This window comes from Microcebus murinus, chromosome 10 (assembly GCF_040939455.1).
Source record: "Microcebus murinus isolate Inina chromosome 10, M.murinus_Inina_mat1.0, whole genome shotgun sequence".
NCBI classification, from domain to species: Eukaryota; Metazoa; Chordata; class Mammalia; order Primates; family Cheirogaleidae; genus Microcebus; species Microcebus murinus.
Window position 1 is genome coordinate 60,537,960 of NC_134113.1, and position 10,372 is coordinate 60,548,331.

The following is a 10,372-nucleotide window of genomic DNA, read 5'->3' on the forward strand; positions in this document are numbered from 1 at the left end:
GGAGGCTGGGGTGGGAGGATCACAGGAGTTCGAGACCAGCCTGAGCAAGAGACCCCATCTCTACTAAAAAATAGAAAAAATTAATAATAATAATGAGCCAGGCATGATCACATGCACCTATAGGCTCAGCTACTCAGGAGGCTGAGGCAAGAGGATAGCTTGAGCCCAGGAGTTTGAGGTTGCTGTGAGCTAGGCTGACGCCATGGCACTGTAGCCCAAGCAACAGAGTGAGACTCTGTCTCAAAACAAACAAACAAACAAACAAAAAAACAAACAGGTATGGCACAGAAAATGGATAGTCCTCCTAAGGTATTTGTATTTGCCAAAGGTTTTCATCTTTTTTCCTTGTATAGAGAAGAAAATGCTAGAAAGTCAGTTGATGCCATAACCACTCAGACTTGGCAAAGTGCCAAAAATGGGCTCTAGATGGGGGAAAAAGACAAAAACAAAACAAAAAAACTACGACCACATTTTTGAAATAAACTTCTGTAAAAGTGATGACAGACAGAAAAAGGCATCTGTGATATGGTCCTTCCCGTCTCATAACCAAACACTTGTAAGAAATGTTTTCCTTCTTCCTCTCCATCTCTTCACATCTTCACCATGATCCTTTATGGACATAAAGTGAGGAAAATACCACCAACCTCATATGTTGGGAATATTAAAAGAAATTTATTTAACAAACACTTAAGTAGCATTTACACAGAGCCAGGCCTATTCTATTTTACAAATATTATCACATCTAATCCTCCCAACACCTCTATGAGATAGGTACTATTATCTTTATTTTACAGATGGGGTAACTGAGGCCCAGAGACAACTAAACATGCTGGAGGTTGCCAGCCAGTAGTTGGCAGAACCAGGATTCAAGTCTGAGCAAGCTGGTCTGAGCCCCATATTCTTTAGCATTCCATGTGCTGCCCCTTTGAGAGAATTTAGCCCCTTCATCAGTACCTGATTTGTGGCAACCTCTAGGAATAGTTGCTAACTTCACTAACGCCGTTATTTCTGTTGTACAATTCATTTCTACTGTTGTGAAAAGCTTTTCCAAACCAGCGAACGTCACTTACAGTCCACAGAGTTCACTTATGCCTCACCATCCTGACCTCGCGCAGGTTTTCTACTCTATCCTTGCACATACATCCGTGTAGCCCAAGCCTCTAACACGAGGTGCACCGGCAAGGCATTTACTGATCTAGTCGGTGAAGGTGGGCCCGGCCGGGCTGGTTCTCTTCCAGCACAGAGATCTTTGATAAAGGCCTGCAGGAATGAATGAACACCAAACCTGGGCACAGGTGTCTCTGCATGAAGAGCTGAAAGCCCTGCTCTCCGTTCCAGGACCTATAAAGCCCGGGAAAGAAGGCGCATATGCGGCCGCAAGATGCACCAGCCTCAACCTGAAGACACTGGGGCAGGTGACTGGGCTTAATTGCAAATCTTACTATTTTACTTTAGTGAGCACCCCCCCTCTTTTTTTCCCCCTACTACTTGGTTCATTCTCATACCTTAGCGAGCAGCTCATTTCAAAAAGTCAAAAACGTTGGAAGTTACTGCTCCAAGCCACACACTAAGTAACAATGGTCTATTTTCTTTCTACCGAACGGCGAGAGCAAGCAAGAGTCCGCAGCAGCTCTCCTCGCGCAGTAAGTGCTTCCAGCTGTCTGACCTCCGTGCTACCTACCCCGGCTTCAGCATTTCCTCTGGTTCTGGGTTCTCTGCCCAGTAGATACAGGAGAACATCCCCACTCCCCACTAAACGAGAAGCTCACCAGGCCTAAAAGGGAAATCTAGGAGGGCCCCACAGGGGTTTGGGGTTAAGGTGGATTGTAAATCGCTCATGGCCTTTCAGTTCCGGGACAAACACGACACTGGAAAGAGCCTGAGTCACCAACCACTGCGGGCGGCCGGATGTCCCCGCCCAGCGCCGGCTTCGCGCTGGAGAGCGGCGTTTCCCGTGAGCCCGCGGGCGCGCGGGGACTACGACTCCCGGCGTGCTCCGCGGCCGCCAGATTTAACCATTCGAGGCAGGGGGCTGCGACCCGCCCCCGCCCCGGACCCTGCAGGGTGAGTTTTTGGAGGCTGAGGAGGACCGCTTTTCTGTAAGATTGAGAGAGAGAGAGAGAGAAAAATGTGTGTGTGTGTGTGTGTGTGTGTGAGAGAGAGAGGGAGAGAGGGAGAGAGAGAGGAGAGAGAGAGGAGAGAGAGAGATATTCCCCGCGGGAGCAATGATTCCTGATTTTCCCAAAATGGGACAATTTGCAGTAATGAGATTCAGACGCTTTTTTTGCGAACGGGAGACCTAGCATCAACTCTCTGAACCCCAGAGCCTTAGTGGAATCATTGCTATCTTCCTCATAATGCTACCTAAATATTCCCTTTCTTTCCCCCCAGAACAAAAGTAGCCAGCAACCCCCTCTGCACTCCCAAATGCCTCCCCCCCCCCCTCAATTGGAGCCTTCTCCAACTCCCTTAGCAAGGTTTGTGACCTGGCACCTTAGTCAGGGTTTTTATTGTACCCCTGGTTGGTGGGTGAGTAGTCATGGAGGCCATAGAAGCCCCCACATCTTTTCAGATTAGAGAATTTAGGCCCTTTGTCTACCAGAGCTGGCTCTTCCCCCACCAGATGCCACCACACAGGGTCCCTGAAGGTTCAGCAAGAGCCTTACCTTTTGTTTGACTTGAATGACCATGGGCTTGTGGAAAAAAGTTCCTCCTTGGAAACATGGATAGTGGACGTTAAACCCCATCCTTCCCCTTGCTCCCACCCCTAAACAACACTGAGTACAGGAGACAACAGGGAATGTCACACTCACCTTTCTATTACTGCTCTTTATACTGTGCACAGTTCCAGTTCTGAGCTGGGTGGGGGCCTAGGGACTACAGGTATTGGGGATTAGTAGACTGTGGGTTGACCTCACCCAGAGTCGAAGGGTAGTGGAGGGATTGGATGGATGAGCTGCTTGGTTTTTTGTTGTTGTTGTTGTTTTACCTTTCACAGTTCCCAGACTCCACTTTAACTTATCCCAGTTCACACAAGCCTCCCTAAACCCCTCACCTCTTCCTGGCCCTTCTAGAACCTAAAGCTGTTGGATCCCCTCCTTTGCCTCACTCCTATCTCAGTGTCACTGGCAAGCATCCTATCCTCACCCCGGAGGTTAACTCCTCCATTCTGAGCAGTCTCTGGCTTCCTCCTCCTGCCTCCAGAGGGAACATTGTTCAGGCCACCCTTTGGGGAGGAGTGGACAGAGGGAAGAAAACCTTGGGGCAGGAGTCCTGAGCCATAGGAAGCCAGGGGAGTGAGGGCAGGCGGGCATATCTCTCCTCTACCTCATCCTCACCACTGCCAACTGGCTCCCTGCCCCTGCCCCCGCCCCTTGACATCCCAGGCTCCCTGGCTATTTAAACAGAGATGGGTGCCCCCATCGGCACACTGTCCTTTGGCCACCGGACATCATGCCTCCCAAGAAGGATGTTCCTATGAAGAAACCAGCAGGGCCCTCCATCTCTAAGCCTGCTGCCAAGCCAGCAGCAGGGGCTCCTCCAGTGAAGACCAAGGCTGAGCCAGCTGTTCCCCAGGCCCCTGAGAAAACCAAGGAGCCCCCTATCGATCTCTCCAAAGTTGTGGTGAGTCGCGGAAAGTGAAGATAGAATTTGGGGGTGGGGGGTTAATGGTGTACAGCCTACGGGATTAGGGAGTATCTAGAAGGTAGAGAATAAATGAGCACTGGAATGGGATTGGGGGTTCCCCTTAGTCCCCCATTTGGAGACATCCAGACTTATGGGGGGCTGTTGTTGTCTCTGCTGTTCCTCTCCCTCTAATACTTATGTATATGCGCTTACACACCCCCTGCTAGAGGCAGGGACTCTGAGATGGGGAACACCTGGGTTCTGAGGACAGTTTCAAGGTGAAGGGAAGAGCTGCTGCCTGCCCTGGCTGGTGGTTCCACTCACAAGGCTGAAGCCCTGAACCCCAGGAGGGGAGGCTGAAGAGGACAGACTTGTTAGACAATCACAGCTGGGGGCCAGGGGTAAATTTAGCCTTTGTTCAGCCCCCAGTTATGTGAGGGATGCAGGGCTCAGGGCAGTGGAGGGGGGGAACAGGTGGCATGGGATTAACCCTGTTCCCAGGAAACCCTCCCCCACTATAATTCCTCCTCTTGGGATTCTCCCAAAGCCCAGAGCTGGGAATGGGACTCTGAGGTGGCTGGGCTCCCAGCCGGGTCCTTCTGAGCCCCTCCCCAGAAGTGGCTGCCAGTTGGTTTGGGAGGAGTGCTGGAGAGGGATTGAATAAGCTCTGTCATCTCTCCCCACCTGCTCTTCTTCTTCCACAGATCGAGTTTAACAAGGACCAGCTGGAGGGTGAGGAGAAGCTGGTCCCCTAAGCCCACTGTCCAGTCCCAAGTCCCAGTCAGATCCTTTCTATTCCCCTAACCCCATTTCCTGTCCTTGAAACTTCCACACTAGCCCTCTTTTCCTCCCTTATCTGCCCAACTGTAGCACATAGTTTCTGAACCTTCCTTCTGTCAGGGGGAGGTGGGAACCCCTTGTCAACAATGACCTCTTCTTATACCTCAGAGTTCAAAGAGGCCTTTGAGTTGTTTGACCGAGTAGGGGATGGCAAGATCCTGTACAGCCAGTGTGGGGACGTGATGAGGGCCCTGGGCCAGAACCCCACCAACGCTGAGGTGCTCAAGGTCCTGGGGAACCCCAAGAGTGACGGTGAGAGGACCCTTGGAACAATGCAGGTTTCAGTTTTCTTTTTTTTTTTTTGGATACCCTTTGGAATCTGTAAAGGTTTCAGTTTTCAATGGGGAGATGTTGGTAAGGTGACAAAGGATGCTAGTGTGGATCTCGGGACTTCAAAAACTGTCAAACACAGGGGCAGAAAAACATTCAGAATGCTTAACAGGATGAATGCTGTTGTGGTAGGGGTGGAAACTGGGTCCTAGGTGATACCACAGTGACTTCTCCCTCACCTCTTTAACTTCTAGAGCTGAAGTCCAAGCGTGTAGACTTTGAGACTTTCCTGCCCATGCTCCAGGCAGTGGCCAAGAACCGGGACCAAGGCACATATGAAGACTACTTGGAGGGACTTCGTGTATTTGATAAGGAGGGGAACGGCAAAGTCATGGGAGCAGAGCTCAGACACGTTCTCACCACCCTGGGTGAGGCAGGGAGCAGAACTCCTTTGGGGTGGAGAGGTGGGGGGGGCAGGTGGACTAGGAAGGAGGTTGGCCAGGGAGGGAATTACTGTCCTGCAGGTCATGGGCAGGAGACTGAGAAGGGCCCAGCCATGGGCAGGAGACTGAGAAGGGCCCAGCCATGGGAGCAGAAGCTTGAAGGACTTGCTCCTCCAGAGCAAGGCCAGAGCAGGCTAAAGTGCCTCCTAAAGGACAGAAGAAAGGGGATGAGGTGGGTGACCTGAGTTTTTGTTTTGGAATAAGATGCTTGTATTCTGTGATCTGGTACAAGTCTCTTAACCCTGTGGGATTCAGTTTCCTTGACTGTTAAAGTGTTCTCCGGTACCAAGACAAAACGAAAAAGCAAGAGGCATCCATTACCGGGGAGGATTCCCTTGGGGGCTGTGGCTATGGGAAGTCTCCAGGATGGGAAAAGAGGAGGTACCACCCTGAAGAGCATGGCCCTTGGGTGGATGAGGGAGGGAAGGCAGAGGTCAAACGCTGTGTTTGGGGTTCAGGAGAGAAGATGACTGAGGAGGAGGTGGAGACTGTTCTGGCAGGACATGAGGACAGCAATGGCTGCATCAACTATGAGGGTGAGGGGACAGGAGGAGGAAAGGGGCTAGGGAGGAGGGGAGCCAGCATCGCGCCTTGTGGGGGCTGGGGCACCCTGGATTATCATTACCTGGTCAGATGTGGTTATCCAAAGGCCCGCCTCTGAAGCCCTTCTTACCTACTCTCTCTGCAGCCTTCCTGAAGCACATCCTAAGCGTCTGAGCTCTACAGGTAGGGCCCTCCCACCCCCTCACCCCATCTTGAGAGGCAAGTCTCCTTCCCTAGCCTCAGCCAACGGAGAAAAGCGGGGGAGTGCATTTTCCTGTTGGGTTGCTGTGCGAGCGCCAAGGCTTGGCAACTTTTGTTTTTTTCCACAGATCCAGTGGGGTCGGTTACCCGGCCCCTGCAGGCAGAAGCACGTTCCAGCCACTAGGAGGCCACCTATTGTTTCAAAATAAAGATGGTTCCTCCCTTGGTCTCAGACTGCTGTTTTCTTTAGGGGTCGCTGGGAGGGAGGCTCCTTTGATCTTTCCCTTGTTAGGGGAGCGGATTCATTGCGCTCCACCCCCACTGCCTCCCGCTGTGAGGTTTCTGCGCCCAGGTGGGGCTATTCCGGAGAAAGGAACCACAGCGGGCCCCGCCCACCTCGCTACTAATGTAGCAACCATTTGCGTCAAGCCAGCCCAGGGCTCCTATTGGCTGAATCAGCTGAGGGTGACGTCATTGGGACGTACTAAGACTAGGGTTGGGCCTGGAGTCGGAGCCATTACTGCAGGAAAAGGTCCCAGAGAGCTGAAGAGTCAAGATGGTGGGGCTTGCGACCTGGGAGATGAGCGGGATTTGGGTCGAGAGGCGGGAAGGCACGGGTGCTGGCAAGGGCAACGGAGGGCTGGGAGAAAAGGAACTTGAGGGCTTGGAAGGTTGGAGGTGGGGTTGGAGATTCTGGGGCCCTGTCCTGCTGCGAAGCGAGTCCCTAGCCTAGAGCAGGAGTTTATGGTTCAGTTTGTGGGACTGGGATAGAAGCTTGGGGGATTGGAGTTCAGATGCTGACCACTACTCTCTTCCCTGAGCAGTGTGACTTCACCGAGGACCAGACTGCAGGTAGGTAGTTTCTAACCCCCATTGAGGTTACCCTTAAGGAAAGGGACACCCCATTCACCAGCTACCCTCTCACCCTCCATCTCTTTAGCACCCCCATGAGAGTACCCCCGGATTCCCTCTTCCCTCCTTCTGGATCCTCCATTTTCTTTTCTTTTTCTTCCTACCTCCCCTTCCACTCTAGATCTGAGCCCCAAGCACTGGGTGAGTTTTAGGTGGTGTGGGTATGTGAAACAACTTGATCACCTAATGCTTGCTGTGTGTAGGGTTTGGGGAGTGTTTGTTAAGCTGCCTGTGCACCTCTTCCCCTTAATCAGCTACTTCTGCTTCTTCTCGCCTCCTGTGATAACTCTTCCCCTCCCCAGCTTGAAATTGTGAGGATTGTAAAGAACAGAACCTGATATTTTGTGAATATGGGGACAGGAGAGTTTGCTAAGGATAGGACTTTACCCTGTGGAAGGTCGCTATACTGGAGAGATGGGAAGTGGCAAGCTGGGATGACCCCAGTCTCAGTGCTGCTCCCACTTCCTTATAAGGACAGGACTCAGACTGGGCGGTGGCAAATTCCTGCCCTGAGTGGTGAGGTAGTGCAGAGGTTGGGCAGACCAGCTGCAGGCAGAGGGGGTGTGTAAATGAATGTTAACCATGCAGCCAAGGGGGGTGTAGAAGAAGGCTCTATCTTTATGTGGGACACCTGAGTTGGGAGTAAGAGAAATGGATCCCTCTTAGAAGACTTGGGTATACAGTGTGGTACAGATATCTGGTTTCCTCAGCATGATCAAAGTTGAATGGGTGGCAGAGCTCTGAGGTAGGGTTTGTGTTACCCCCTACATCCCCAGTGCTGATGTTCATCTGAATCCTCAGAATTCAAGGAGGCCTTCCAGCTGTTTGACCGCACAGGTGATGGCAAGATCCTGTACAGCCAGTGTGGGGATGTGATGAGGGCCCTGGGCCAGAACCCCACCAACGCCGAGGTGCTCAAGGTCCTGGGGAACCCCAAGAGTGACGGTGAGGGGCCTCAAGAACAATTCGTGTGGTAGTGGGTCCACAGTTCTTCAAGCTCGGAGCTTCCCTTTATCTCTGTAGGCCCCAAACTTGAGCAAGTCATGTCTTGATTAGCAAATCCCATTATTTCCCTGCTTAGTGCAGGAGTCACCTGTTCGGTTGAGATCCCCATTGGCCCATCTTGAGAATTTGGGTGACTTCTCTGGCCTGACACTTCTACCTCCTTTTATGGCAGAGATGAATGTGAAGGTGCTGGACTTTGAGCACTTTCTGCCCATGCTGCAGACTGTGGCCAAGAACAAGGACCAAGGGACCTATGAGGATTATGTCGAAGGCCTTCGGGTGTTTGACAAGGAAGGGAATGGCACTGTCATGGGCGCTGAAATCCGGCATGTCCTTGTCACACTGGGTAAGGCTCTGTGCCCTTGTCCTTGAGCTGAGGAGCTACCTTGATACACCTTACCTGTCACCCAATTCTAAAAATGCTTTGCCTCTGTAGGTGAGAAGATGACAGAGGAAGAAGTCGAGATGTTGGTGGCAGGGCATGAGGACAGCAATGGTTGTATCAACTATGAAGGTGAGGGGTGAATTGGGGCTTTCTCAGAGGAGGCAACTATATGTGGCGGGTCAAGTATAGCATTTGGGGCTTTCCCTATCCCTGGACTTGGGCTCCAAAAGGAGCCAGGAGGCAAGGGGCAGGGCCCCGCCCAGCTCAGGAGTGGGAGGTCAGTTGGGTAAGATAGGAAAGGGAGGGGCGATGTTGTGTGAAAAGTGGGGAAGGCATGGAAAGTAAAATAAATGGAATGGAATGTCTGTTTCCCCACCGCCTGACCCCTTCACCCCATGTCTGTGTCTTGTCTTCACCATTAATGTCTCTTCCTTCCTGCAGCATTTGTGAGGCATATCCTGTCGGGGTGACGGGCCCCGTGGGGCGGGTACGGCTCCTCCCAGCCTCTCCTCTAGTTGATCTCCCTAGTGTTCCTTTTTTTCCCCAACCTGTGCTTTCTAGCCCTTGCCCTGACCCTACTACCATCTAACTTCCTTCTGGCATGTTTCTGCATGGAGCTGATTAGGGAGGGGAGGGATTCCTCAAAGAGGAAGACAGCCTAGGGGTATGGTACCTCCCTACTTGGTTTTGCTTATTGGGCCTGGTTGCTGGTGTCTGGGAACTGTCACCAGCCTACATACCAGTCTTACTTTAGGGTGATCCTTTGGCCCTGGAGCATGGGTAGCTGGCATGGGGGGGATGGGTTGCCTGCCCCATTCTGCTGCTATAGCTAAATAGTCCTTTCCCCCTTCCCTCTGCTGGGCAGCTTGGAGGTACCCTAACCCAAAACTCTGCCCTCTCCTCCTGCCAGTGGCTGACAGTAGCTATAGGTGTAGTTGAGAACTTTTCTGCCTCTGCTGTGTTCTTGCTGCTCAGGGTGGGGTGGGGGGATTAACAGTGGTGGGAGGGGATCTAGGGGCAGGGAGAACTGGTCAGACTCAAGGTGGCTCCTCTGCAAACTGACCCCAAGGTTGGTTGCTATGGGCATGTCTTCTCTTATGCTACCTTTGCAGTCTTGCAGTCTCCTGGCCCCTGGTGTACCCCTCCTCAGCCCTGCTCCCAAGTTCACCCCACTTTTCCTTTCCTTTCCACAGAGCTCGTCCGTATGGTGCTGAATGGCTGAGGACACTCCCAGTAACCCCAGAACCCGTGCCTTTCCCTGTGTGAGACTGTATCTAGTCTGAAGGTGTCCTAGGCTCTCTGGTCACAGCACTTTTCCCATCTTGTCCCTTTGGGACGATGTTTGCCATCAGCATTCACCAAATAAACTTGCTTTCTGTGCCCCTAATTTGGTTCGACTTTCCTTCCTGAGCCAGGGTAAAGGGGAAGAAGGTGAGATGGTTGAAGATTGCTGCCCTGAGGCAGAGTCCAAGGCTGAGGAAAGCTGGGGAGATGCCTATAGTAGCATGCCCCATTCATTCATGCTACAAAAGCTACCCCTTGGGGGATTAAAAAGGCTATAAATTCCTATAGGATCAAGGCTGGCATCCTTATTCCAGCCCATATCAGGCTGAGTCTTTTCTTAGCCCTCTAGCTCCTTAAACTAGCCCCTACTGTCCCAAGCACTTAATAAGGCCTTTTGTGGGGAGGCTTGGAGAGTGTTTATTGGAGCTAAAGCCAGGCCATATTAGTGCTGCCTGAGTCTGTCCATCACCTTCACAGGGCTAGGGGCCAATAATAACAGAAGTAGGTGAGAGGCCTGCCACCTCCCTAATAAAGGGAAGGAGTGAAGCCACTACTTTTGAAAGGATAAAGGTACAAAATCTCCATGTTGTAGGAATGTTCTTCCAAGTGTTAGCTATTTTTAAGGCAGGTAGAGCTTCAGCTCCTATATTAGCACAGTCCTGACAGCTGTGTTGTCTTTGGCCTTTTGTGGTGAAGCACAGTGCCTAGGCCTACAGAGTGCCTGCCTCTCCAGTCCAGGTAAATGCCCCTGCTATCCTAGCCTCACTGCCTGACAGCCACAAGTAAGAGAACACAGAAGGCA

At 51.9% G+C, this 10,372-nt stretch overlaps 2 protein-coding genes across 4 annotated transcripts; both read left to right on the forward strand.

Moving 5' to 3' along the window:
* Nucleotides 1-1,905: 1,905 nt before the first annotated feature.
* Nucleotides 1,906-6,211, forward strand: MYL6B (myosin light chain 6B). Of its 3 annotated transcripts, none has more exons than XR_001151368.3 (9): nucleotides 1,906-2,064; nucleotides 3,408-3,624; nucleotides 4,332-4,359; nucleotides 4,576-4,719; nucleotides 4,992-5,165; nucleotides 5,262-5,412; nucleotides 5,699-5,776; nucleotides 5,929-5,966; nucleotides 6,113-6,211. XR_001151368.3 is itself a non-coding variant. In XM_076007357.1 (8 exons), exons 2-7 carry the CDS (start codon nucleotides 3,454-3,456, stop codon nucleotides 5,955-5,957), a joined length of 624 nt encoding a protein of 207 aa, XP_075863472.1. In that variant the 5' UTR covers nucleotides 1,935-2,064; nucleotides 3,387-3,453; the 3' UTR covers nucleotides 5,958-5,966; nucleotides 6,113-6,211. The 3 variants fall into 3 exon arrangements, 1 of the variants encoding a protein (XP_075863472.1); XR_001151374.3 differs by having other exon boundaries at nucleotides 1,940-2,064; nucleotides 3,387-3,624; XM_076007357.1 differs by lacking the exon at nucleotides 5,262-5,412 and having other exon boundaries at nucleotides 1,935-2,064; nucleotides 3,387-3,624.
* Nucleotides 6,212-6,540: 329 nt separating this feature from the next.
* LOC105865263 (myosin light polypeptide 6) lies at nucleotides 6,541-9,673 on the forward strand. Its single transcript, XM_076007358.1, is given in 7 exon segments — nucleotides 6,541-6,684; nucleotides 6,687-6,729; nucleotides 6,732-6,836; nucleotides 7,698-7,841; nucleotides 8,074-8,247; nucleotides 8,338-8,415; nucleotides 9,480-9,673. Coding segments are annotated over 7 exon segments (717 nt in total). The 3' UTR covers nucleotides 9,509-9,673.
* Nucleotides 9,674-10,372: the final 699 nt, after the last annotated feature.